Below are 27340 nucleotides of genomic sequence, written 5' to 3'. Positions count from 1 at the left end.
TGTTGAAACAGTTCAAGTTTAATTTGTTGATATATGGTCTGTACTTAGACAAACACTTAAGTTATACAACGTACATAATGTCAACATGGGAAAATACCAACTTTGTCATTGCACATACCAGTAAATAAATACATTTGCTCCAGAATACCAAAGAGTTTATTCAAAAAGTTGGTAAAAGCACAGTTTGCAAGTTCATCTAAAACTCCAGATAATCTAAACAAAAATAAAATGTCTGACCACTCCAAAATAGGAAAAGATGGTCTTGTGCAAATAGACATACACATTCTAAGCATTATGAAAACTGGCTAAATGTACATTCTCAGCAAGAGAAGTGCCACCCATCCTGACCAAGTCCCCTTAGTCACCAGAGTCAGGCTCCCTTTCTGAGCCACTCTAAATCCCTCTAGGACTCTGTGATCTCGGCCTCCAGCTCTGTCTGGACCTTGATTGGGGTGGAGTGGGGCAGGGCGGGGGGGGGGTACAAATGAGCGGAAGAGGAAAGGTATGTGACATCTCTCTCAGGAAAGAAAAAAGGCACAGTGACGATCTAGAAAGGGTAGTGATGAAAACAGGTCGACTTTCAGCCGCCCTGACTCTGACTGCAAGCGTTGACAGTTCAACCTCCTCGCTTTGTAGATGAGAAAACAGACCTAGAAAATTACATGGTTTGCTCAAAATCCCGTGGCCATTGCCTACAGGAATGCTTTCTGTAAGACCAATTTGCCTCTCAACCTGGTAGGAAAACTGAAAAACCAGACCTGTCCCAGTACTTCTGCTCAGCCCCTCCTTGAATCCTGAGATGACAGAAAACAAGTATGGGAGGACAGGTGACCAATAAACTTAAACCAGAGCCCACCCTTAGGCCTCTTCCAGGGGCTGCTACAGTTCAACAAGCCAGGGTCCAGGGTAGGGTCCTACCTTGGCCCTGAGCGCAGGGGAGTGAGGCCCACTCATGCTGGGCACCAGCTACCTGGAAAGGTGTGCTGAGGGCGAACTGGCAGCCTGAGGTCACACCACATCCTGACTGGGGTAAGGCATTGAAGAAGGGAAGGCCAGTGTCACTGCAGTGAGGGGAAACCAGGGACTCTATATGGGAGATGGGATTTGTGCTTGCGTAAGAGCCATGGACACGGCCAGCCCAGCATCTCCCCTCACTGTAGATCCCACTGTGAGGAAAGCAAGGGCCTCTTAGTGTGAAGTCATTGCTGTTGCTTGTTGAATTTAGAGGCAAATGCCCCACTCTTTTTAGAGCAAAGAAACTTCATTTCTCTTGCCCCTTTAGTCATGGAAGGAGGTGGGCTCCAAAGGTCCTCTCCTAGCCTGTGATCACCATACTCCCTGGCTGCCGACACCTATCCTCAGCCTGGGGCCAGACCTTACGTGCTCTTTCTGAACTAGCGTCGTGGTTTTTAAGGCACAGTCACTAGAATATGTTCAAATTCATGCAAAAGCACGCACGCAACACAGATTTCTCCAGGTAACACAGAGTAGGAACTGAAAACAACTTTCTCAGACAGTGTCCTAATCAGAACCTGGGAGGAAGAGCGGGCACTTTCCCAGGTGTGCTCCCCCCAGGTATGCTTCCTTATCAAAGAGCACTGAATGGTATGAACAAAATCTGCAGGTACACTGCACCCTTGTCCCTTTCTTCTTCGTTCTTAGAAATGTGATCACAATAAGAAACCTCAGTGGATTCTTTGCAGATTGCCCTTTTCCCCAAATACACACAGAGATGCAGACAAACACAGAGCACCTTGGAGCCAGAAGGAAAGTAAAAGAGTGGGGAAGTGAACGTCGCCACTCTGCATAAGAGCTGTTCTGGACAAAGGGTAGAGATGTGGGGTAGGGCCCCAGGAGTGACAGAGCCAGAAGCAGTCACAGAAGAGCTGCCTGAGGTTCCAGCTGCCCCACACTCGTAGGGCCTGCTCGTTCCATCAAGTTCCCTCCTGACCAAGGACCGTCTGGGTGGAGGGTGTGAAGGGCAAGAACTCTTACTATGGGAGAGGCTGAGCCCAGGTGGTCTCTGGGGCCCCTGGAAGCTTTGAGTCTTTGGGTCCACGGCTTTGAGGCCAGTGGTCAAGGAAAAGCAGCGTTCTCAGGAACAGGGCTGTAAAAATAGACTGTGGGGCCGGGTCTTGAGCAGGTGACTGCTCTTGTCACTCGATGCCCAACAGAGTTTTGTTGCCGAGCTACCCTTCTCCTCAGCCAGGCCAGAAAGTTCAGCCCACATTCCTGACCCTGCCAAAATCTGCAGCCAGCTCCACTCCTGTGCACTGGAGGAGACAGGAGTTTGCCATTGTGCCTCTGGTTTCTCCACTCTGCTACCTGGACCCCCTCTCACTAGGACACAGAACCAGCTGTTCTACCTTAAAATCACAGACCCAGAGAAACAGCGTGACCAAACATTAGAGATCACCTAGTTTCTACTATCCTAATGTCAGCGGGTCTCTTCTCAAAGTCAGAAAAGGGAGAGCCAAACTGGACTATGGGAAGGGGGATGGCACCACAGGGCTTCCTAGGAAGTGGACCAGCCCTGTACAGAAAGTCCCAGCACCCTCAGAAAGGTCCCAGGTAGAGAGCTGTCTAGAAACTAGACCATGTCAACAGAAACTAGGGCACTGGGGGGGCCTCTAAGAAACACCCTGGGTGTGGGAGGATCAGTGCTGTAGCAGAAAAGCCTTGCTTCAAGCAGTCCACGTGGAAAAACGACTGCGAGGAAGTGAGAGAGCATACTACCTCCACTTAGGTTAAAACAATTCCTTCACCTCCAGACAGAGCCGCACTAACCTGTTTTTAAAGCATCAGTTTCTACACAGATGTGCTTTCCAAACACATCTACTCTGAAGAGAGGAACAACTACTTGCTTCCCACTGATCTCTGATCTCCACCTGGGCAAATAGCCTCTGCCAGAGTAAACAACAAAAAGGCAAGAGGGGAGAGCTCCCATGTCCATGGAGGGGGAGGGAGAGAACAGGCCCCACCCCAGTACACGTACAGCCCCCAACACACCCACATACAGAAGTGGGCAGCAGCCTTGTCAGGCTTGCTGTCTGGGGGAACCAGACACGGTCAGTCGTGATCAGTCTGACACGCGAAGACCCAGCCGGCTTTCAGCAGGTAACTGCTCAATCTCCACTGAAATGGCCACACCGCCCTGACCACTCATGATTTTGTCTGAAATGGTTCAATTTCATATGTCAACTCTGACATTGCAAAGTCTCTGGAATCAGGCGAAGGGGCAAGGGCATCCAGACTGGGCCCCAGAAAGGCCCAAAAGCCATAGATAGTGGTTTTTTGGGGAATGGTGGGAACCAAGAAATCCAGTGAGCTGAAGTTCTGAATGCCATTCACCAGCCAGGTAACCCAGGGCCAGTGCCATTTTTTGAGTGATTTGCCTAAGGTAACAGATGTATTAGTAGATCTCTAGGTGTCCTGCCACCTCATCTCTAGTGATTCTATAATATTCCCCGCTCTCCTCACCCTGTCCCATTCCTACCTGAGAAGCATACAGGGAAGCCCTCAGCAACCACGATCTAGGCTGGTGGGAGGAGGTGACGCACAGGCAAAAGCACCTGAAGCTTACCAGCCATAGCCCGGGCCACACCAACCTGTGCGTAGTCAGGCTGGTGACCTGGGCCCATCCACGTTTCCTGTGCAGGGGCTGCTCCGCAGAGCTCCTGGGGTAGTTGGCAGGACTCCCAGGACAGCCCTGGTCCAGGAAGCCTGTTCCATGCACCTCCCATATGCTCAGCTTGTGTCCTGCAGGACCCATCCTCTAAGACATCTGGCCTCAAGGGCCGGCCTCCTGCTGGCTCTGCGCACAGAGAAACCTTGAGAAATCAAATGAGCTAGAACCCTAGGCCACCAGCCAATTCCCATGGCCAGGTCCCTGCAGTCTTGACAAGGTACTGCCATTCACCCTTCCCTAACCCCAGTGACCTCCCCCAGGCCTGACTGAGGCCTGAAGTAGGGGACTTCCCGCAGTTAAGGGCCAGGCTCAGCTACCAAGCCCTTTGCTATGTGAAGGTGATGTGCCCACGACACACACACACTCACTGTGGGGATCCGTGGTCATCGACTCCCGGGCTGAGTAGGTGGCTGGGCCACAGCAGCCCCGTATTGTGCTTCCTCTCCCTCTACACCTCTTCCTGCCTTCCCAGCTTGGCAAACATGACTGCAGCAGGATGCTAACCCAAGAGTGGGTGTGTGTGCTGATCTTGGGGCACAGAATTCACTGTGGCCCCTTTACACACACCCCACTCCTCTGCCTCAACAGAGGAGGCTGAGGAGCTAGTTCCTGGCTGGTGGGCCAGGCTCCCACTGAGAGCCACAGGTTCATCTGGCAGGAGGCCTATGTACAGGGGGTAGGGAGGGCTGTCTCCACAGGCCACAGCTCCACTCTGGGCTAGGTAACCCCGACGGGCACGAGAAGGCCTCTATTCACAGGCCAGCTTGCTGTCGAAACTGGACAGGGCAATGGCGAAGGCCTGCAGCGCGCACAGCGGGTAGTTGTAGTCCATGGTGAACACGTCCTCGGCCACGCGGCCGAACTGCATCACGATGTAGTCCGCTGGAAGGAGACACGAGTGCAGAGTAAGGACGGCGGAGATGGGGAAGGGCTGATGCCCGACGAAGGGAGAGAGAGCGAGCAGCAGAGAGGCCGAGGCAATCCCACAGGAGGCAAAACAGAGCAGCTGGGACAAAGGCAGGGGAGAGGGAGGGAAGGGGGAAGGGGAAAGGGCGCATACAAACACCAAGAGACAGGGAAAGAGGGAGAGATTCCCAGGGACTGTCTGGGGGAGAACATTTCCAGGGTACTCCCACACCTGAGACCCTGCCAAGTGCACAGAACCAGGGTCAGGGCTCCGAAGGTTCTAGGCCTCCCAGTCACTAGTCTACGTCTCGTCTAAGCTGTGTACTGTGTCCTTCAGCACTGGCCTGCATGGGCAGGGTCAGCGAGCCGAGTCCTGAGCCGACAGCCCTGGCTGGCATGTGAACAGTAAGAGTAAGGGCAGGGACACTCACGGTCATTGCCATGGATGATCTGGAAGTTCTTCACGGAGGCTTGCGTGACGCGCCCGTGGAAGTTGAGCACGTAGGACTGCGTGTCATCGTTCCAGACGGGCGTCTTGTTCTGTAGCTCGATGATAGTCTCCGTGTTCTTATTCTGCCAGCGGGCCAGCAGCGTCTCGTGCTCCTGGGAGAGCAGCCTTACCTGAGCCAGGCCGGGCCTTGGCACTGTGACCAACCCAGGGGCCACAGGATCTGGCCCAGGGCTGGGGGTCCTTAGGTTTCACTAGACGCCCCGGGCTTCTCACACTGCCTCCTGCACAGACACACCAGCTGCAGTTCTGCCCTTAGAAGTTCATGCAGAGGCGGGGGTGAGGGGGCAGGGGTGGGGGAGGCGGGGGAGAAACTCACGTTCCGGGGCCGGATACAGACTCTCTCGTGAACCATAGTCATGCCTGGAACAATCACAGTCATCTTCCGCGGCCCCTTAAAGCCCAACACGTTTGTCTCCTGGGAAACAGAACAGTGGCCGCCTGAGGACGTGACTTACTGCCGGGGAGGCTGGGAGGGAGGGATAAAGATGACGAGCTCATTCTCACCACCCCACCTCAGAGCTGACTGGGCAGCTCTAAGCTGAGCACGTCCAGAAGTGAGCTCCCTTACAGCCTTTGCTTCACTTAACAGCAAACTACTTGGGGCCATACCTAACTCTTCCCTCTCACACCCTACCTCCTTGTTTTGTTTTTTGTGTTAATCTTCACTCGATACTTTTTTCCATTGATTTTTTAAAGAGAGAAGGGAAAGTGGGGAGAGAAAGAAACATCAGTGTGAGAGAGGCACATCAATTGGCTGCCTTCCCCATGCTCCCGACCAGGCCTGGGGAACGAACCTGAGACCCAGGTATCTGCCCTTGACAGGGAGTCAAACCTGTGACCTTCGGTGTGCAGACATGCTCTAACCAGTGAGCAACACAAGCCAGGACTCACACCCCACCTTCTAATCAGCTGATGCTGTCAGCTCTACCTTCAAATTAAATCAAGAATCCGATTACTTCTCACCACCACTGTCTCACAGATCACAGTAAAGCCTCAGTGGACTCCTTGTTTCCATTCCCAGCCCCCCTCCCCCTCCACCCTCTCACCTGTTCACAAAACAGCGAGTGGCCCTGTTAAGCCATATCGTTTTCCTCCCTAGTTCAGAGTAAAAGCTGAAGGTCTTACCTTGGCCTGCAAGGCCTCACAAGCCCATTACCTCCTCACCGTTCCTCTCCACTGCACTCACCAGCCTCCTTGCTGTCCCTCCACGTGCCAGGTGTCCAGGACTCCTGTGCTCTCTGTGCGGTACTCTCCCCAACACCCACATGGCTGGCTCTCACTTCCCTCTGGGTTTTACCCCAGTGCTACCTTGGTGAGGCCCTCCCTGCCATTCTTCCTAAAAGCTCACACAAGCCTGGACACTTCATAGCCCTCTTCGGTGTTTTATTTTCATCTTAGCATTTATCAGGAACATATTTTGCTTGTGTCTACTTTATCTCTTATCTCCTCCACTAAGGGTTTAAGTCCCATAAGGTTATAAATTTATGTCTCTTCCTCAGTGCCTCAAACAGTACCTTGCACATAGTTGGGGCTCAGTATTTGGAAATTCATACTGCCTCCCCAAAGCTGACCAGCAGATGGCACCAGAGGATCATACAAAACAGCAAAACAGCTATGGATTCCCACTTAGCCTCCGTAAAGTGCCCATTCCCAGGTTGCCGGGGTACCAATCCCTCATTTTAAAAGCAAGTGAAATCCCCTGTGCTTATATTACAGTTTGGTCATTTATGAGCTGTGTGGTATTGGCAAGGGACCCAACCTCTGAGCTTCAGTTTCCTCATCTGTGTAAGATCAAGCTCTTTGAGCATTCAGTGAGATGACAATGCAAAGGCCTTGCAGGACATGAGAGGGAGTGAAGGGATGCACAGACAAGAACCCAGGTCTCCTGCCCCCTCCTTTCCTGGAGGCTCCAGAGCTGGGCTGTGTAGAGCCAGGCCTGGATCCCGGATCTCTGGCCACCTGTGGTCTGAGCTTGGGGGAGGGGAGAGGGCCAGGGCTCCTCTCCCAGGCGGGGCCCACCTCCCTGCAGCCTGTCTATCCACAGACAGGTGGGACAGCCCACAGATGAGGCAGCCAGTCCTGAGCATCCCTCCCTGCAGCCTGTCTATCCGCAGAGAGGTGGGACAGCCCACAGATGAGGCAGCCAGTCCTGAGCATCAAGTCCAACTTGGAGACCAGACACCCAGGAGCCCAGGACTCACGTAGCACACAGCTGCCAGCTCCTGACGCAGGGTTCCACCTTCTACAGTAGAGGATGATGTCTTCTGGGGGTTGACTCCATTGTCATAAATGGTGAATTTAGTGCCCATGAGGTTGGACCTGCAGGACAGGCACCATCAGTACAGAGTCATATACCCTCTGCCCCAGGGCAGCAAATAGCTAATGGTCTGTCCTGAGGAGCCTGCAAAGAATTCTGGGCTGAGCCAGGAGCCGACCTGGGGGCACACTGCTTACTGAATCCCCATCTTAAAGGGCAAAAGGCCTGGACCTGCTCTGAGCTGAATCAAAGAGGATCCTGGTTTAGTGAGGGAAATTCAGGGAGGAAAATCAGGGTTCCACAGAGTGTTTCCCTGGAGGAACAGACGTGAGCGAACAATGGCATCTGGCAAGACTGTAGAGGGACCTCAGCACCCCATGCAGACTGGATAAGCTGATCTCCTCTGTCCTACACAGCCTGTGAGTCCTGGTCCAGTCCCACCTCCACAGCTTTGGCTCCTTCCCTCTAAGCTTGACTTACCCTCCCCACATCTGGCACTCCGTTTCTCAGCAAACCCTCCTCCCTCGAGGCTAGCTCAGAGCTTCCCCTCACTCCAGGGTGGGCGTCTCTTCCATCACGGTCTCACTCTCAGTCCTGCCCCTCAGCACTGGCCATGGTGCCAAGGTGACTTACATGGTGGCCTACACATCAGTGAAATCTGGGGTTTGATCCATCACTCTGGGTGGGCCTGTGCCCCAACTGGCTGGGCGCAGCTTAGAGTGGCGGGGGCAAGTCTGGCTCTAGGCTGGCACAGAGCCTATGGTTGGGCCTGAGGGACAGAGAGGATGGGAGGAGAGGATCCGACCCCTGGCCTAGATCTCCTTCAGGGACCAGATGCCCTCTAGAGAGCCTGCCCACCCCCTTCCTGGGGAGTGCTGGTACCGCAGTTTCCCGATGTAGCTGTCCCCGCCTCGAGACAAGTCTGTTGGGTCCACAGAGATGAGGTAATTGGAAGTTTTACTCTTCTTTCTCTTCCTTCCCGCCAGGAGGAACACCTTGGGGAGTAAGGTCATGTTCCAGGCCCAGCTTCTGGTCCACATACAATCATGGTTGCAACTCACACACCCACGCTCACACGAGGGACTCCCCCTCCCTTCAGCCCCTGAATACTGTGCACACATGTTCGCACGGGCAAGCACAGAGGTGCACACGTGTATGCATGCACTGACAGACACAAAGGTGTGCACTGACCAGGCGCGAGGGCTTCTGTCTGTGGGGGAACCGAGAGGTCAGTGTTGGATCTGGGGCTGCCAGTCACATCTCAGCCCCCAGGCCCTCAAGCTGCCCAGGTGACAGGCACATCCAGGCCAACCTCACCTTCTTCCCATCATCTCGGTCCAGGTGCAGGAAGTAGGTAGGGTAGATTCCCCGGTCCATCCCCTTCTTGTCCCGCGTGATGCGGCACTTGATGGTGATACCCTGGGGGGCTGGCCTCTGTGCAAACTCCTCGAGATCCTGGACCTCAACCTCCACCGAAGGCTCTGGGGCTGTTGAGCTGGGGGCCGAGGCTGCCTCCTACAGGGGCGAGAGCAGGAGCCTGAGAAGCTGGAACTCGGGGGTCTGGGGTCCAGAGGTGTCTCCTGATGAGGTGGTGAGAGACGGGGCAGAGTCCCCGGATGCGGGCTGGCCAGCCCAGCCCTGTGGTGGTCAGCTAGCTTCCCAGCCCTTCCCTCCCTCAGCTATCCCTGGAGGTAGAGACGGAGGGTAGGGGCAGGGTCGCAGAGGTCATCCTGTCCAGCTCCAGCTCCCCGCCTCCTGGCCTGGCCGACCAGGCGGGAGGACAGGAGAGCCCAGGCCAGAGCAGCTCTCCGGCCAGCCCAGGCGCGGCACTCACCATCACTGCTCCATCCACACTCCCCTCCAGCCTGGGCACACTGCCACCCACCCGGCTCACTCACCCTGAGGGATTTCTTGCTAGTAGCAGAGCTGGGCCGGGTGCTGCTGTTTAGCTGGGAGGAGCTGGAGCTGTTCTCATCTTCCTCCTCCTCCTCCTCCTCAAAGCTCATGCTGCTGGAGATGCCTGGGCCCGGAGGGGCAGGGGGGAGGCGTGTCACACACACCCAGCTGCCTGCTCGCATCCACACCTGCGCGCACGCTCACACACACTCCCACACATCCTGACACACACGAGGACACTGGCTCTCAGGTGCATGCTGGAACTGGTCACCATCCTGGGGGGTGCCCCCTCCAGCTTCAGGCAGGCCCTCCGTCAGACCCCCTCCTCTAACACTCACAGTGCCTGTCTCCTGTGCAGCAAGAACTGAGGAGCTGACCCTGCGCTGGGAGCCTCCACTTCTGGCCTCTGGCCTCCCAGGGCCCAGGCCACGGCACATGTTCCGGAAAGGCCCAGCTTCTTACTTCGCCTCCCATGCAGGGCTGGCTCCCCCTCTCCTAGCCTGCCCTCAGCCCCACCCCAACGCCATCTGCACCCTCAAGTTACCCCAACAGCCCTTTCTCCAGAAGCTGTCTCTGATCTGATTCTTCAGACTGTGGGGCAAGGCCGGGCTTCCCTCGGCCACCCCACTCCAGGGGCCCCTGGGGCAGGGCTCACAGTGGGGAAATTATCTGGGCAGCAGGTTTCCCAGGAGGATCTGCCCTGACTCAGCATCCTGGCCCTGCCCTCCTAGCTCAGCAAACAAGGTAACATTTTACAAAAGCAGTTTTGTTTTTGATCCTCACCTGAGGATATTTTTTCCATTGATTTTTTTAGAGAGTGGAGGGGAGGGAAGAGGGAGGGAGAGAGCAAGAGTGAGGGAGAGAGAGAGGGAGAGAAAAACATCAATGTGACAGAGACACATGGACTGGTTGCCTCCCACCCACGCCCCGACCAGGCCAGGGATCAAGCCTGCAACCGAGGTACATGCCCTTGACAGGGAATCAAACCCAGGACCCTGGGGTCCGCGGGCCAACGCTCTAACCACTGAGCCAAACCGGCCAGGGCAAAAGAAGCTTTTTCAAAGGAACCAAAGGGAAAGGAAATCTGTTCCCAAACCTGAGCCTCCCTGGGGGCAGGCGATACAAGTGGGTTGGCTGGTTACCCTGGTTCACACTTCTTTCCCTTTCCCTGGGCTTATCAGGGGCCCCTGCCCAACTTCCTCATGGGTCTCCAAGTGTCCCCTACCAGGGTCTGTGATGGGCTGGAACAGACACAGAAGGGCCATGCTCCCTAAAAAGGGTGCATCTGAGAACCTGCAACTGAGCTTTGGGGGTGGTCACTGGACCCCCACGGGGCTCACCCTTCCTCTGCATCCTGGCACGGAGGTCCTGCCCGCTGGGCTGTGTGCCCCCACCAGCTGACGTCTCCCCTGCGTCCTGGGCGTGGTCCGACTGGCCCACAGTCAGGATCTGCACGGGGCCTCGGGCCTCAGACTTGTCTTCTGCCAGAGCCACTGGCCCGCCAGCGCCTGCAGGCCACGGACACTCCTGAGTCAATCCGGAGTGGGGAGGGGAGAGCTGGATCCACAGACGGCCAATGGAGTGGGTGAGGGATGAGGTGGGGGGACCCGCCCCTCTGCAAAACTTTATTTGCAAAACTGACTTTTAAAAAACTAAGGATTGCTGTCAGCCTCTTAATGATCGGTAAGCCAAGAAGGGACATGGGTTTTGTTTCTTCTGCTGGTCCCCCAAATTAGTTGCCGAGAGTGGGTCTGAAATGCCTCACATCCCTAGGCCAACGGCAGCCACTTACAAAGTCAATTGCACAGTGAAAAAGACAAGATGGGGAACAAAGACGCATCCAGACCACGGCGAGGCCACCACTGGTTCAGGGTGACGCCAGCTGGAGTGACCACTGCTCATGTTCATTCTCTCACAGACAGACACACTCAGCTCACACGTCAGCAAACACACATGAGCCCCTTCAAAACGGCTGAGGTTGGCACACACTCGCCTTCCCACGCGGAGGCTCTCCCAGCCCAGTCCACCTTCCTCCCCAAGTGGCCACAGCTTCAGCAACAGAAGCGAGGCCTGGCCCACACGGTGGCAGCCGCCCTGTCTGGGTGGGCTAGGTCCACAATGCAGCAGTCAGCCCCAGAAGTTGTGCCCCTGGCACCCCACTGCCCCACCCCACGACCAGAGGCCTGGAAACCACTGCGCATGCACAGGGGTTGAGGAAATAGGGTGTCCAACCCACAGAAACAGGACTCGGGCCGGGGCCACATAACTGTCCCTGATCCCTGGGGATTTTTTCTGGAGAGAGAGGAGCAGCGAAACGGGCTGGTTTGTGGGCCCAGAGGGTGGCACTGGGACTAGGGAGTGGCGGAAGCCCACGTGATGACTGGGAGGCTACGGGTGGATGGGCCAGGTTGCTAGGGAGGCAGGGAGCCCTACAGGACGGAGTGACCTGGGTCAGAATGGTGGCAGAGGGTTCCCAAGCTGGGCAGGGAGGGGCTTCCTGGACCACAGCTGATCTAGACTTCACTTCTTGGCAGTATGGAGGGCCTGCCCCTCACCCACAGGCCAGCCCAGGTGGCCCATGAGCTAGATGAGGCCTGTGAGGCAGCTGGGGGCCGAGCACAATTTAGTGCCTTCACTGGGACATCCCACCCAGTCCCTGACCTCCAGGTCAGGAAGATAAGCCTCCCCCAACCCTCCGGTGGGGCCAGGCCTCCTGAGGAGGCTGCAGGGACGGGGAGCCAACCTTTGTGCTTCCCCTTCCTCTCCTTCTTCAAGGCCCCAGTGGCAGCTGCCTTGGTTCTCTTGGCTGAGGCTGGTGCTGTTGGGCGGGCAGCTCCCAGCTGCACACTGGCAAGTGAGTCGGCCTCTTGCACTGCTCAGGAGAGAGAGAGAGAGAGCCAGAGAGTCAGAGGGAGGGGGAGAGAGATGGGTACTAGGTGAGGCCAGAGCTCTGACTCAAACACACTTCCCAGCATATTTCCCACGTCCTCCAACAGCACCATGCCCCAGCAGGGCCCCTGTAGCACCCACCTCTACCAGGCACAGGTGCTCAGGGCAGGGAGGCAGTACCCCCAGCCTGCCCACATCATGATCAACTAAGAAGCAGAGCTGTCAAAGTTCTGGGCCAGCAAACCGTCTGAGCCTGGGCAGGGGGAGGAAACATGTCTGGGAGAATGTGGGTCATCAGAGACTGTGGATGAAGACAGAAAAGGCTGCAGCTCTTGGAAGAGACCACAACTAGGGCCAGCACTCCAGGGGCCTGCACTGCCCTCAAGGGATGAGCCCATGGTAACTGGAAGGGCAGTCATTCCCGAACACTGGGAGCTGCACAGTAACAGAGGCCTTGAAAGGGTCACAGTGGGTGGCCTCCAAACTCTTTACATGTCAGAGCTCCAGTCTGCTCAAAGTCCCAGATTGGTTTCTCACTGCTCTTAAGATGAAGCACAAGATTCTGCAGGTCTGGCTCCTCCATCTCCAGCCCCTTAGCCTTGGCCTAACTGAGCACACCGCACCTCCCACGCCTTCTAGGTCCCAGCCACACCAAGCGCTCTCGGTGCCTGGTGCACAATGGACTCCCTCTCGCCACGGGCTCGCTCTCGCTGTCCCGCCGCCTGGACTGCCCTCCTGATGCTGCCTGCCCACTAATTCCCACTCTTTCTGCAGATTCCAGCTCCTCCGACAGCCTCCCTGACCCCTAGTCTGGGAGCAGGGGCTCTGACTTTCATGCAGAGCCTGGCTTCTTTTGGCAAGGCACACTTGTGACAATCTGTTTAATGCTCTTCCCTTTTGCCGTAAGGTCCATGAGAGAACAGTGACCACACCTGTTTGTGCTCACCCGGGATCCCCAGCCTCTAATCTGGAAGCTGACACAAAGTAGGCCTTCAATAAATATTTAAGAACTAGATGAATATATAACATGAATGAGCATGGCCAGTAGGTCAAAAAGTGTTTACCAGGATAAACCCATCAGTTCTGATTTTTGTCAAACTCTCCTTGTATTTAACACCAAGAGCCAGCAGAGGGCAGAGGAGGCAGCCAGTGCTGGGGGTGCGGACTGGGGTGCTCTAGGTAACACCAATCCCAGGCCAGCCAGCCACACTCTCAGCAGCCTTCTCCCGGCTGTGTCCACCTCTTGGAGCTGACCACGAGCAGCAGCATGAGCCAGCCTGGTTGGACTCTCCGCAAAGAACAGCATGCCACTGGCTGGACCTCAAACCAGTGGCTGCTTCAATGTACAAAGTCTGGAGATAGAGAATTTTTCTCACAGCCTAGGAAACAAACCCAGAAAGGGTCAGTGACTTGCTCAATCACAGGTGTGCAGGTGACCGGTGGTGGCATGACCAGAAACTCTGTCTTCTGACTTTGGTCCTTTCTCAGGCCTGGCACACAATTCAGTGCTCAGGAAGCACCCGCCAGACGACTGCTCATCGGTGACCTATAAGACTCTCTCAAAGCCACCACACTGGCCTGTGGCCCAAGCTGGCAGGGCCTAAAGTTCAGGGGCAGGTTTCCACCCCATAGGCAGCCCCAAAAGGTCAGGTGCCAGGCTTGGCAGAGCTGGGCTATGATGCCCACCTGGCAGCAGGCCAGGCTCCACAGGACCCACAATAGCAGGTGCCTTCCCTGCAGGGCACCACTGCCACCCTTGGGAAAAGACTGGTAGAGGAAGTGTGAGGAGGCTGCCAGGAAAGGGCGGGGCCTGGGGCCAGTTCTGCGTGGAGCGGGCCAGGGAGCTGGCTGTCCAAGACAGCGGCGCTGGGCTGAGGTCCCCGTCCTCTGAAGGGCCTCTCAGGTAGAGTACAGACATACAGCTGTGGCATTGAACCGAAGACCACACAGGGAAATCACTATGACTTCCTAGCAGGGAGGTGACATACATGGTGGAAAGGCCATTTGGAGTCTGACAGGCCTGAGGTCAAAGCCTTGCCCCAGGGCTCAGTAGCAATGTACCATGGGCAAGTCAGTGATCCCCTTGGAGCCGAAATGCTTATCGATCATGTGAGGATACTGACTTACTATGAGGAATAAATGAGATAAGGCAGGTAGAGTGTCTAGCGCTGTGCTTAGCCACTGGCAAGTGCCTTTATTATCAGATACGAATGGGTTTCCTCAGTGGGACGAAGGCCCACAGAGGGCACGGAGCTTCTCCAGGGTGCTGTGTCAAAACTGGGCACTAGGTGCTGCCCTTCAAGCACAGAGAAGGGGGCCTATGCTCAGGGCTGGGCTGGCAGAACCTGAGATGCTGTGCGGCCAGGGTGTGGGGAGGGCCCAGCAGTCAGATGAGAAAGGTTAGCCCTGAGCTGAGGGAAGTACCAGTAGCTCGAAGTGGCTGGAGGCTGCGGGTCCTGAGGAAGCCACAGAGGAAGGGAGCACCATAGTTGCTACGGTTCCTTCCAACTGCAAAAGCCAGATGCTACCTTCTTAGAGGCACCATTTGACTGAAAAGGCACTGGGATTACCTGCACCAGCAGGGGTAAGTGGGGACTGAATCTGAGTCTCTCCTTCAGGATCAGAGAGAACAACCCTGTTTGGCTTGGGGTCCTCTTACCCTAACCTACAGGTCAGATCCTGAGCTCAGGGAGGCAATAAAACCACCCTCCCCCATCCCCCAGGGGAGCTGTAGAGAATCTGCCCCAGTGGGCTCTGCTGAGAAGCAGTGTGCTAAGATGGGAGCAGTGGAGACTACTGGTCACCATGACTCTGTGCAGGGATCTGTAGGTCAGAAGCCAGGCAGAATGAGGGTGCAGGGAGCCCAGGGAGAGGAGGCAGTCACAGGAGACACTAGCTGGTGTAGGATGTTGGGGTGAATTCCTCTCAGGAAGAAGAATACCCATGGGGAGCAGACCGTTCTGCTCCCAGGAGCTGCCTCCTGCTCTTGGGGAAACTCCAGAGCAGAAACCTTGCCTCTCGAACTCCCAGATCCACAGTTTTAGCTTCTGACTCCAGCACCTGACCCAGAAGCCCAAAGCTCCAGGTCCCAGCCTCCCTCTGCCCGCCTCCTCAGCTGTCCACACGGGCTGGGAGCCACGCTCAGCCTGTACACGCCCTGACAGAAGACCCCTTGCCTGCCCAGATTAGCACAAGTCCCTGAGGGGTGTGGAGCCACCACACTGGGGCCTCCCCAGGCTGGCTGTCCCAGGCCGTGCCAAGGGCAGGGGGTACCTTGGTAGCTGGTGCTGCCACTGCTGCTGAGGTAGGACTCCACCAGGGGGGCCTGCTCCTCTGACTGCCGGGCCCGCCGGCTTCGGGGCCGCCCATCAGCATTGGCCTGCACCATCAGGGGCTCCTGGCGCTTCTTCTTCTGCTTCTGCTCCAGCAGGGCCCGCTGCAGAGGCACCAGACAGGCACAGAGTTCAGCAGGCTGGAGAGGGCAGCCCGCTGCCCCCACCCAATTAGGGCTCCCAGAATGAGGGGGAGAAGGCCCTGCTTGCTCAGCTTGTTCTAGAGATCACAATCGGGTACAAAGCCCACTCTGGGCCAAGGCCTCATGTCCTCGGTGCTCTAAGACTTGGGGTCCAGAAAAAGGAGGCAACATTCAGCCCAGGAAGCTGTGCTGGCAGGACCACAGCACAGATATCAGTGTCCCCCCTTCCAACCCCCGCCACTGGCCTGCGTGGCAGAAACCCGGCGTACTGGTCAGTGCTAATGCTAAGCTGCTCTGGGAGGGCCCCTCTCTCTACCAGTCAGGAGACCCCGGGAAGGAGGCAGGCCCCCTGCTGTTCCCTTGATTCCAACCCAGACTCTGGCGAGGACGGCAAGTGCTGACTCCCCTCCCACCTGGCCCCAGCCTCACTCACCTGCCTGTCGAGCTTCTGCTGTCTCAGGTTGCTGCCCTCATCATCTAAGACACTGTGGAGGGAGAGAGCGGTGTTCAGGGCCTGCCTGAATGTAGTGCCAGGATGTAGCCCAGAGCTCACCCAGCACATCTGGGTTCTTCAAACCCTCCCATCATGGCTGCTGCCCACATGGGAGAGAGAAAGGGTGAGGCTATACCTGGGAACCAGCTCAAGACAGAAAGGCCAGAGCCATATTTCTGTGGCTCTGGGAGCTCATCTCCGCTGAGATCCCTGCTGCCCCAAGGACTTCCCAGTCAGCCTAGCCCCAGTAAGTCCAGAAGACTCTCCCCTTGGGCCCATGAGCAAGTCCTTAGTTCAAGGGAACCTGTCCAGAGGCATTGGGCACAGGCCAGGCCCAAGGCCACGCTTCAGACCAGGGACCTGCCCCCTTGGGCTCCCTCAGATCTCACCAGCCCTTCCCCTAGTCTCTCTGTGCTTTCTGGAGAAAGCTGGGTCCTCTGGGCAGACCCTCTCCCCATCTGTTCAAACTCCTGACTCTCTAGCTGGCAGAGTGGTGCTGACACTGCTCACTGAGGATAAGGGTCCCCTCACTTGGGAGTGAGGCCAAGTAACCAATCAGTCCCTCAGGGCAGGGCTGACGGTGGGTAGGGACGTCTGCAGAGCAGACACAGCACATCAACACACAGTCCAGCAACCGGCCACTGGGCCCCTCCCTGGCCACAGATGTGGTGCCAGGCAGCACCAGGGCATCAAACCTTGAGTCCCTAAGGTGTTGGGACAGTCAGTGTCGTCTCACACAGACTGGCCCTGCCTCCCAAGAAGGCAAGAGCACAAGCAGGGAGCTGGTAATTCAAACCACTTAATTTTCTTTCTAGTCCAAGACATATACATGGGACCTAGGCCCCAAATTCAATAAGACCCAAGGCCAGGACAGCTGTGAGGGGTGGGGGTGGAGCCTGAGGGCCTGAGCTCTGGGAACCGCCTGGCTGCACTGGCCCAGTTACATGCCAGAGGGCATGGAGTTTGTGTGTGAGAGGCTGTAAGTATATCTTGTGCAAGTGCACACACCAGGAAGTGTCAGATGTGTGAGTGCATCTACCTGTGTAAGCACACACGTTGATATATGCATGCAAACAACTGTGTAAGAGGTGGGCGGGCTTGTGTGCAGTGAGTACAGTGTGCACAGATGGGGGAAAGATGAGGTCAAATCACCCCAAGGACAAAGTGGAGCCATTTCCATCGCCTCCTGATAACAGTAGCAACCCTTCTGGCTGAAATATTCACCTTAAATGTCCCTTCTGCTCATCCAAACTACTTACGTTTCTGTGGGCTGGGGAAGCCAGCCAGAGACCGGCAGGAAGTCCACGATCACAGCCCACCGCCCACACCCCAGGCCACACTGATGAGGGCTCTGCACATTGTAAACCGACAGCGTCCTACCCACTTGCCACCTGGAAGGCTCCTGACACGCATGGGCGGCTCTGCACTCAGCGGAGGCCTGACTATGATCAGGGCCGTGCACAGAACAGCCTTATTCGCCAAAACCTCGGTTGCCACAGCCCAGGAGAAAACTCGACAGACATGCTTCTAAGTTAGACCTCCATCTTCCTAAAACTGCCCACCCACCTAACAGCACACAGCTGCACTGGGACTCCCTGAGGGCACTGCCAGGACCAGAGGACAGGGAACCAGCTCCTAAAACCTCAAGCTGGCTGGGGTGGTGGATGTCCCATCACAGAAGGCACCCACCACAGCTGGAGGGCAGCAGCAGGGTGCCCGGGGCCCTGCCAGGTCTGAGAGGCTACAACTCTTCCACCTGTCTCTCTACCTGCAATCACTGCCCTGTCTGAACACCACCAGGGCAAAGCACTGCCCATGAAGGGTCAGTCCCAAACACCACTGTCCACATGTCTGCAGTGAGCACTGCACACTCATACACCATTTCCAGGACACCGAGGAAACTGCAGTGTGGTCTGTGTGTGACACCTGGCTGACAGGAGCAATGGGGCCTGAAATCCACCTGGGCTCTGCTTGCGAAGTTCTATTCTGGGCATGCACAGGGCAGCCTGCAATCCCAGTTCTGTGCTAGTGGCCTGGCCACAGAAGCCCAGGTCACCTCCACAACACAGTGCTGGTTCCCCTTCCAGCCAGCAGAAGAGGCCACGTCATGGCTCCTTCGGGTGATGCAAGCCACCTGCCCTTTTACAGGGCTGGGGCAGTCATCTGGGTCATCCAGGCACTGGGCTTGGCTGAGCAGGAAAACGATGACCTCCACAGTGCATGAGTCATTTAGGAAAGGGGACATCCAGCTGAGAGGTAAGCTCACATTGGCAAAGCCACCTACGGAACTGCTGGGTCACAGGGGCTGCCCGACTGACAAAAGACGGTTCCAGCCACAGTGCACCCCTCATGTCCTTATCCGTGCATGGGGGTTGTTTTCCTACCACACTGCTGTGGACTTTCCACATTATGCGCAGGGAAAGAGGCTGCTTTCCATGAAAAACATCACTCCTTTTCCTCTGTCCCCACCTGCATTTCCTGAGGGGGATAATGCCACAGCCACAGCCTGTGAACACGGGTCCTGGATAAGAGTGTAGATAGGACAGACAACCACCAGCCTTCAGAGGAAGATGGGTGCACCCAAGGGCTGGCCTTGAAGAAGTCCAGAAACTCGGACGTCCTGGAAGTGCCCAGAGAGCCGCCTGCCACCTCACTTCCCACCAGGCATGGTGGAGTCGCGGGAAGGGTGAGCGCAGGGTTGGGCTGGCAGCTGGGGAGAAGCATGTGCCTGGAGGATTAGAGTGCACCTGGCTGAGCAAGGCCGCCCAGGAGGCCCCCAGAAGTCCACCTAAACGAGGTGGCTCAAGGAGCAGGCACAGTAGGGGAGGGAAGCAGGTGCAGTGTTTCCAGGAGAGTTGCAAAGGTCCAAGTGGGCCACAGTCACCTAGCAAGGACAAGGTCGCCCTGGCTGCGTGTGTCTGCCTGACACCGTGTCTGGAGCACACAATATCTGTCCCTGGTGAATAACAGCAGCGTTTGTGGAGCACAATGACAACATGATGGCTGTCTCCAGGGAGAGCAGAGCCCACGCTCAGCAGGCCCAGGCCCTGCCCTCACCGGACGGCCCTGCCTTCCACCGCCCACTCCAGCATCTCTCCCAGGCATCTTCCCTCCTCACCAACACACCGAGCCCGCCTCTTTCCACAGGCACTGTTCTAGGCCACAATGAACGATAACCATGAGAGGAGACAGTAATGGCTTTTTAATGACTCGGGCTCCAATTATGGAATCACTGCCAAGCCCAGGCTGCCAGCTGCAGCCCCGCCAGGAGATGGGGACAGGAAGCAGGGCCCTCACGGATGGTCTTCCAGCTGACCCTGGTGGCTCCTTCATTACGGTCACCTCCTGCTGGGGGCCAGACCAGGGAGGCCCAGGAAAGCACTGGCCACTGAGGTGGCCCCTTAACCTCCCAGGGAGACAGCCCCTCACATCCCCTTGCTTCCCCTGAGGCCAGACAGGTATCTGAGGAGTGAACCACACCTGACAACAAATGAGGGCAGGGGCACTTCTCCCATGGGCTGGAAAAGCCAGACACAGCCAACATATTTAGGAAGCCAGTTCCCACCCATCCTTAGACTCATGCTACATGCTCCAGCTAATCCACCTGAGCTATCAGAGGCCTGGGGGCAAGGCCAACCTAGGGGCAGACGCACTCTCCGTGCCCACTTCACCCTCCCCCTTCCTGCCCTCATTCTTCCCCCTCAGTCACAGTGGAAGCAACCCTGCTGGACCCAGGGAAAACGGAAGTGGGCTGTCAGGGAAGGAAAGACCACCCAGGGTACCTGGTTACAACCCCTGTGCCCACTGCCAGACACCCTCCCCACTCCCCCAGCACATCTAGGCTTCCAGTGCCTAGTGCAGCGATTTTCAACGCTTTTCATCTCATGGCACACATAAACTAATTACTAAAATTCTGCAGTACACCCAAAAATGTATTAAATTTTGTGCTGATCTAACAACAACAAAAAGGCACAATTTTGGTTCATTCACACCAGATAGCTATTGTAGTGTTGGCTGTTGTCATTTTTTTATTTGCCAATCTAAGGGGAAAAGAGATCAGTGCAAACAGTCAGGTACTGTATGTTTTAAAAATTCTTGTGACACACCGGTTGAAAATCACTGGCCTAGTAGCTGCTCAGAACATCGTGGAAACACAGTGAGTGTAGGAACTGGGGTGGGGGTGGGGGGCAGCTCCAGAAGGGAGAGAACCATGCTGCTCACAAGAGTCCCAGCCTCCAGAGATAAGGCGTCTCCATTCCAGCCACTGGCTCCCCAGCTTACCAGGTGTATTGGAACTGCTAGGGGCACTCAGCCCTGACTTGGCGATTCAGAACTGTTGGGGAAGATGCCCCAGACTCAACCCCCATCTCATTCTCTCTTTTAAAGCAAGTGACACAGGTGATTCTACTCCTCAGCCATGCAAATAAGGACCCTGAGCCACAGCTGGTGATCTCTCAGGAACACAAAGAATTTGAAGAGTTGCTATAAGGCTGAATGTGCAAATGCAACCTTGTGTTCAGCTGGGGTAAAAAACTGTAGTCTGCAGATCAGTGGGCCAGCATAGGCCTCAGGTTAAGACTGTGAAAGGGGTTAATTGAACAGCTAGCTGGACGGGTGGTTTGAGTAGCAGAAGACAAGTGGCCACTAGGAGCAAGCCCAAGTTCCCAGCAAGTCAGGGCACATGACCTCATGACTAGTAGAAAAAAAGGAAAGCCAGTAAGTACAGCCAGGCACCCACAGGGAATCGCAGGGACCAGCAACCGATGATAACTTGTGAGCAAGAAGAGCGATGTGAGTGGCACGCTAGTCCAACTAGACAGACATTCAAAGGTTTCTGCAAAAATGGGTCATGCCAGAGTCAAAGAAGGTTTCTAGCATCTTGCTTCTCTTGGTTAGCACGTTTCTCAATGAGCCGAAAACAAGGCAGGCTGCTCAGGTAACTCGAAGTTGAAGACGTCCTAAACTGCTCACTAAGACAGCAGGAACTGAGAAGACCTTGAAAAGGCAGCAAAGAGGCTGACAAGCAGAAAGCTAACAGAAGGTCAAGTCTCATAAGTGGGTCACAACACCCAGGTCTTGCCCGCACAGCCTGAGGAAAGACTTTGGGGTTCTGTTTACAGAGGCCTCAAGGTTACTGGTCAGGGAGTCAAGGCCATCCCATGGGACAGGGTGGGCTTGAGGGCTGCAACAGGAGCAGGGTCCAGAGTGAGGAAAAAATAGCCTCACTCTGCCTGGTGCTGGACAACTGGACACTGCGTGTGGCTCTAGAACCCGAGCTGGAAGAGGGCAGAGGCCAAGCTGAGGCACCCACAGGGCTGTCCCTCAGTCAGCTCTGCCCACCTTGTGTTTCCTCTGCTCCTTCCACTCCAGGCAGCAGCAAGAAGACACCACAACACGGCTTGGGAAAGGAGTGGAGAGAGAGTCACCGTGGATCTAGCAGAGTCACACAGGCACTGCTCCTCCTCCCTGTTGCCAGGTGAGGCAACAGGCCACAGTTTCTGGAGTCTGGGGCTCCACCAAAGGCAGAACCGCAAAGCCAGTAGTCTCACTTAATCAGTAGTCACTCTGCTCCCCGGAAAGCAAGTGAGGAAGTGGTGGGAGGATCCTAACAAGGGCCAAGCGAGGGAAACCCAGAGACACACTCAGGCTCAACCCCAGGAAAACTTTTCTGATGGTCACAGTGGCCTCTGATGGAGGCGCATCCACACAGGACTCTGTGGCCTGGAAGGACCTTCCAGCCTGAGAGCCTCCTTCTGTGACCTAGAGACTCCAGAAGCCCCACTGTGGAGGAAGAGTGCTGAATCCCTCAGATGTGCAGAGAACCTGGTGGGAGCAGGGACCTCCTAAAAGCTACCATGGGGTGTCACTGTGATTCAAAGTAGTGGGCATCTCGTCCATGCTGGATCATGCCAGGCACACAGCCAGGCACCCGATGAGGTCCCTGCTCTCCAGTTGTTCATGGCCTGGTGAGAGAGACACGAGGCAACGGCGGCAGGACCACGAAGGCAGCACTGAGGACAGTAAAGTCCTTTCTGACTCTCAGTGCTCCACCTACAACTTACAAAAGGTTGTAAGGTCACGAACTAGGGGCATTTAACACTGCTCAAGAACACAGATGGGGAGAAAATGGCAGAAATGGAATTAGTTATAATAATAGAAAAAAATGAAAGGCAAATTATTCCAATTGTTAAACTTTATCAACTAAAGGTCTTCCTTCTGAGTCAGCATGTGAGATTAACCCATGATCATTATAAAGTGAGCCACAATTACCCTTAAGAAGATTATCAGCAATTGTCATTGCTTCAAAGAAAATGAGCTAGGCCCAGGGAGCGCAGGTGCAACCATCATAAGGGGGCAGAACCCGCACCAGCAGAGTTAACAAGGAATCAACTAACCTCTCACTCCCAAACCAAATGACACATTCCCACTGACATGCTGCGACATTAGGGAAACCTAATGCCAAAGCACATACACAGGTGCCCATCACCCACACTTGCAAGTAAACTGCCTTGCCTGTCTTCTGCCCCAGTTTTATCTATGATCAATCAGACAGGCATGTGGCTGAGACTGCAACCAGCAGCCCCCTTAATGCAAGAGGCAAGGTGCATCTCCTCTTCTCAGCCCAGGTCTCCCCATTCTGGAAGCATATACCCCAGGTCCACTGCATTCTTAGGCTCAGTGCATGCTGAGAGAGACCCCAGCAAGGCAGAAGAGATTCTGACAACTTCTAAGTACAGCCTGCCCCCAGCTCTACACCTACCTTCCCTGCCACAGAGCAAAAAGGCAGGGGTGACAGAGCAATGTGACAGCAAGCAGGGCAAGGCCACATGGGTGTCCAGCTGCTCCTCAGGGTTAGGTTTCCCCCAGGGGGGCAGGATTCTGTACTCAAGGTGGAGTGTGGGCCCAAGAAAGAAATGGGGGCAGTAGTCAGGTCTGGGTTGGGCAAGTGCCAAATCACTCCTTGCACAATGCCAGTGCCCTGGGCACTTGCTGATGAATAGAGCCATTTCCCAGAGGCAACCCCGAATTCTTAGGTCTCACTTTTCCAGAGGCAGAGTTAAGCCTTCCCAGTTTGAGGCAGGCTTTTTCTAAGACCCTTGCAATCACTCTACAGCTTGCTTTGGTCCTTGGCTCCTGGGAGGAGCTTCCTTAAACCATTAGCCAGCCTGGTCCCCCATCTGCCAGATGCTAAACACATCACCATATCCACAGCCACAAGTGCTGCCCTTTCCCCCGTTCCTAAGTGAGTCTGTGGCCACCACCCCACCACAAGAACCCCCACACAAGTACTTCCACAGCACCAGAGGCCACTCAGCCCACAGGAACTACCCAGGCACTTCTGCTGGGTGGCAAGAAAAGGTTAATGGTATTTTGTGGGGTTGCACTGTCTTCTAGAAGGTTGGCCCACATGTGTCAAGAAAGCCAGGATGCTCTAGAAACTACCTGTGCCCCCAGCCTAATGACCTGTGCAGAGTAGCAGCTCTTCTGAGTCAGCCCAGCCCCAGCCCCCTGATGGGACTATCACCCTGGTCTATGTGAGACTCCAAGGTGTGATTACATGTGTCTGCAGGAAACCCTATGGGTGACTTGTATGTATACACGTGTGTTGGCAGGAGGGGCAGCCACAAATTCTAACCTGGAAAGCCATGAAGCCCGCAAAGGAGTCGAGATTAGAGACAACAACAATTCTCAAGAGAAACCCTAAATCCCCAGGCCAGTGACAGGTGCTTGTTTGCAGAAGGATCTGCTTTAACAAAGCCTTGGGCACTTTCAGCTGGTTTCCATTTCAGATGCTGTCTGGACAGACTCACAGAAGAGCTCTGTCAGAATTATTTTCTATCAGCGGCTGGAATAAGGTCCCTTCCTGCGAGCAGGCTGTGTTACAAGGTAGATCCTGAAGGTCTGTTTCTACCACCCACAGGCATATGCACCTGAGTCAGCAAGAACATAGTGGACCCTAGCAGCCCGGGACCCTTTTTACACACATGCCTCTCTGGCAGGCCTGCAGACAGCCCTGTAGCCCATGGCAACCAAGAAGCCAATGGGTGGCCAAGGATCTGGCGCTGCCATAGCAATGCGCTCCTCTCCAGCGGTAACTGAGAGAATTGGGTAGTCAATGAGGGAAAGGCCTGCACCTGTGTGAAGGCCCGGGGACCCTTTCCCCGCCCCAACCTCAACACAGGTGGGAAAGCCCAGCTGTCATTAGGGCAGATCCATAGTGCCTGGCTGTGCTTCCCTGAGTGGGCCTGGGTTCTTGAGTGCTCTTGTGCATGTAAAAGCAGCTCTATGTATTTTGAGTTATCCAGGTATAGACCTGTTAGCAAGTGTATTTATGAATCTCTGAAAGATATGAGTAGTACTCGTGAGTAATAGGTGTCAGGTACTCTCCAAGTGCAGCATGTGTGCATGTATAGATCTATAGCACTGCATCTGTGTGAGCATGCACGTTTGTGTGTGTGGAGAGCTACATGGTGCATGCGTACATGAGCCGCCCTGCTCTTGGTTCAGAATAACTGTCTCCAGGAATTCACGCTTTTGTGTGTGAATGGCCCAGCAGGAGCGTCTTTGGCCCAGCGCGGGGACGTCTCCAGGGTGCATGCCTGCAGATGTACGGGTGTGTGCTCAAGGCCATGCTAGCTATACTGGCGTGGGAGCCAGAGCGCTGGGCCTAGGAGGGGGCTCACAGCAATGTGCGCTCTCCCCCCTGGAAGCCACATGGACCTGCCAGACCCAATAATGCCCACGTAGGCCCAGAGCACTGGCCCCTTCCAGCAACCCCAGAGGATAAGGGGTGGAGCAGGGCAGGCGGGTTCAGTCTGCCGGGGCCCCCAAGTTGGGGTGGGAAAGACCGGCGCCTCCAACCCGCGCTCCCGGTTCTGGGCTAGAGGGGGGGGTGCCCCGCACCCCGGCGCCCTCGACCCTGCCCGACGCCCTCAGCGGTGGAGGGTGGTGGGCCGCGCCTCCCGAGCTGAAGAAAAGGTGAGGACACGCGCCCGCGTACCTGTAGGGAACCCAGTCGGAATGCGGCTTGGAAGTCATGTCTCTCGGGGGCGGGGCGGCGGCTGCGGCTCAGGCGGCCGGGGCCAGCGAGGGCCGGCGCGGGGGCCCTGCTCAGCTCCCGGGCCGCCCCGGGCCGCATCCTCCCGGGCCGGGGCGCTGGGCCCCACGGAGGCCCGCACCGCACGCCAGGGCCCCGGCCGCGGGCTCGGCGAGCTGCTGCCGGCGCGACGCGGCGCGATGCGAGAAACAGGGCGCGCGGGAGGGCGAGCGGCGCGCGCGCGTGGAAGCGGGAGAGACGGCCCAGCAGCCGGCGCGGCAGGAGGAGCTCGGCCGGCGCGGAGGGTCGGAGCTGTGCGTGGCCGCGGCGCCCGCCCCTCCTCCTCGCCCCGCCCCGCCCCGCCCCGCCCCGGCGGAGACCCCACCCCTAGGCCGGCCGGGCGTCCCGAACGTCCCAGCCCCCTTCTCGAAACCGCCGCGAACCAGGCTCCACACACGTGACCCCATGGGCACCCGAGCTCGCCTTGGGGGCGCTGTCACCTGGGGCCCCGACTCCGAGCCTCAGTTCCTAACTCTGGGAAACGGGATAATCCTAACACCTCCCTGCCTCCCTTCCCATCTCCACCAAGGGGCAGGAAACGGCTGCTCCGATTGAGGACCGGGCGCGGGAGAAGTGGGAGGTGGGATGGGGTCGTGCGGGTAGGGGGATGCTGCCGGCGGAGACCAGAAGAGGTCCCGGGGAACCTTCAGGTCCTAAGCACGGAGGCTGGTCTTCCCCACCTTCCCAGCTGCTTCACCACCACCCCCAGGGCCACCCCAAGTTCTCACTTTACCCCAAGAAACCTTTTTTGGGTTTTAGTAAAGGAGGTGTTTCCTCATAGCGGAGGAGTCCTTCCTGTCTAAGCCACAGCAGTCAAGGAAAGGATTGCATTTACTGTCTACTGCATTCCTGGCCCTTATAAAGTTATACTAGTTAATCTCCACAATAGCCTTGAGAGGCAAGTACTATCTCTAATTCCCGTAAAAGAAAGGCTCAAGAATGCTAAGGTGCCCAAGGACATAAAGCTAGGAAGTGATGGAGCTGAAATGCAACCAGCTCTGTCCTCCAAAGCCCCTTTTAGGGACCCACTTAAAAGGAGCCAAAACCTCCCAAAAAAGGCAATCTTAAAGTCTCCAAGTGCCGAGGACCCACTTAAAAGGAGCCAAAACCTCCCAAAAAAGGCAATCTTAAAGTCTCCGAGTGCCGAGGAGGTCCTGGCTACGGTGGGGACCAACTTTAAAGCAAGGTGTGGCATGTTGAGGTGGAGGGCAAAGAATCCACAGAGGGGCTGGAGGAGGCAGTGATCCGGGAAGGGTCTGCTCACACCATATGTGAGCATCCTGTGCATTCTGGATTCCACAGCAGCCCCCAACCATGCCAGAAGAGTGTCTATGTGGGGATCCTCTGGTGCTAACCAGGCTGGCATGACTGCATGACTGGGTGGGAGAAAGTGTGAGAACAGCTAGCTGGGCTGAGGGAAGGCCCCATCCTTCTGCCCTGAGTGCACAGCCAGGACTCTCCACTCAAAGTCTCCCAGACTTTCAGCCGTGCCTTTAACTGTAAAAACAATAACCAAGAGATTTGGAGCATTTGCTGGGCATCAGGAGCTGCGTTAGGTGCATGTATATGCTGTAACTCATTTCATCCTGACAACCCCCCTAGGAGCTAGGTGCTATTATCATACCCATTTTACAGCAGAAGAAATCAAGGCACAGAGAAGGCAAAGATCTTGCCCAAAGTGACACAGCTGGTCAATGTGTGAAGCTAGGATTCACACACAAGTGGTTTGGGTCCAGAGTCCCTGCCCTTGGCCTCCTTCCTGCCTACACAGTTCATGCACTGCACGTGCACATACACACAACACACAGCCTGTCTCTTGGGGCTCTGGAGCACAGGACAGGTCCATCAGATCCATCTCAGTCTGGCTTAGCATCAACACTCTCTGAAGGCTGTGACCTCTGTTTATCAACCTCCAAGAGCTATCACTGTCACTGAAGACATAGAGCAGACAAAATAAATCACCCTGGAGCGGGGTACAGGGACAGAAAGTTGGGCTGTTGCCTGCCTCCCGGGGCACTTGACCTGGGCCTCTGTTTCCACCCATTGGACTCCCAGGAAGGGCAGCAGAAAGGGACTGGTTCCTCTCTTAGAGGCCAAGGCAACATGGGAAAGCACCACCTAAGGGCCT

The 27340-nt window shown here is 56.0% G+C and overlaps 1 protein-coding gene across 6 annotated transcripts in view; it reads right to left on the bottom strand.

The window, feature by feature from the left end:
* The window catches only part of TUB (TUB bipartite transcription factor), a 75337-nt gene continuing 47997 nt past the window's right edge, over window positions 1-27340 (bottom strand). The window contains exons 1-12 of one of the 6 annotated variants that reach the window (XM_081153143.1): window positions 25117-25225; window positions 16056-16107; window positions 15421-15583; window positions 12002-12133; window positions 10599-10766; window positions 9261-9382; window positions 8680-8877; window positions 8245-8357; window positions 7307-7424; window positions 5422-5520; window positions 5026-5197; window positions 1-4570 (exon numbers count right to left, since the gene is read on the bottom strand). In XM_081153143.1, coding sequence (XP_081009269.1) covers window positions 4437-4570; window positions 5026-5197; window positions 5422-5520; window positions 7307-7424; window positions 8245-8357; window positions 8680-8877; window positions 9261-9382; window positions 10599-10766; window positions 12002-12133; window positions 15421-15583; window positions 16056-16107; window positions 25117-25154 — 1509 coding nt within the window. In that variant the 5' untranslated portion in view covers window positions 25155-25225 and the 3' untranslated portion in view covers window positions 1-4436. Of the gene's footprint in view, window positions 4571-5025; window positions 5198-5421; window positions 5521-7306; window positions 7425-8244; window positions 8358-8679; window positions 8878-9260; window positions 9383-10598; window positions 10767-12001; window positions 12134-15420; window positions 15584-16055; window positions 16108-25116; window positions 25226-27340 lie in introns of those variants that run through there. The other 5 variants (XM_081153144.1, XM_081153142.1, XM_081153145.1 and 2 more) reach the window with 5 other exon arrangements.

The sequence above is a fragment of the Miniopterus schreibersii genome (genome assembly GCF_964146895.1).
Source record: "Miniopterus schreibersii genome assembly, chromosome: 12".
Taxonomy (NCBI): domain Eukaryota; kingdom Metazoa; phylum Chordata; class Mammalia; order Chiroptera; family Miniopteridae; genus Miniopterus; species Miniopterus schreibersii.
The sequence above is the reverse complement of the archived record's forward strand: the minus strand, read 5'-3'. Positions and strand labels throughout refer to the sequence as shown.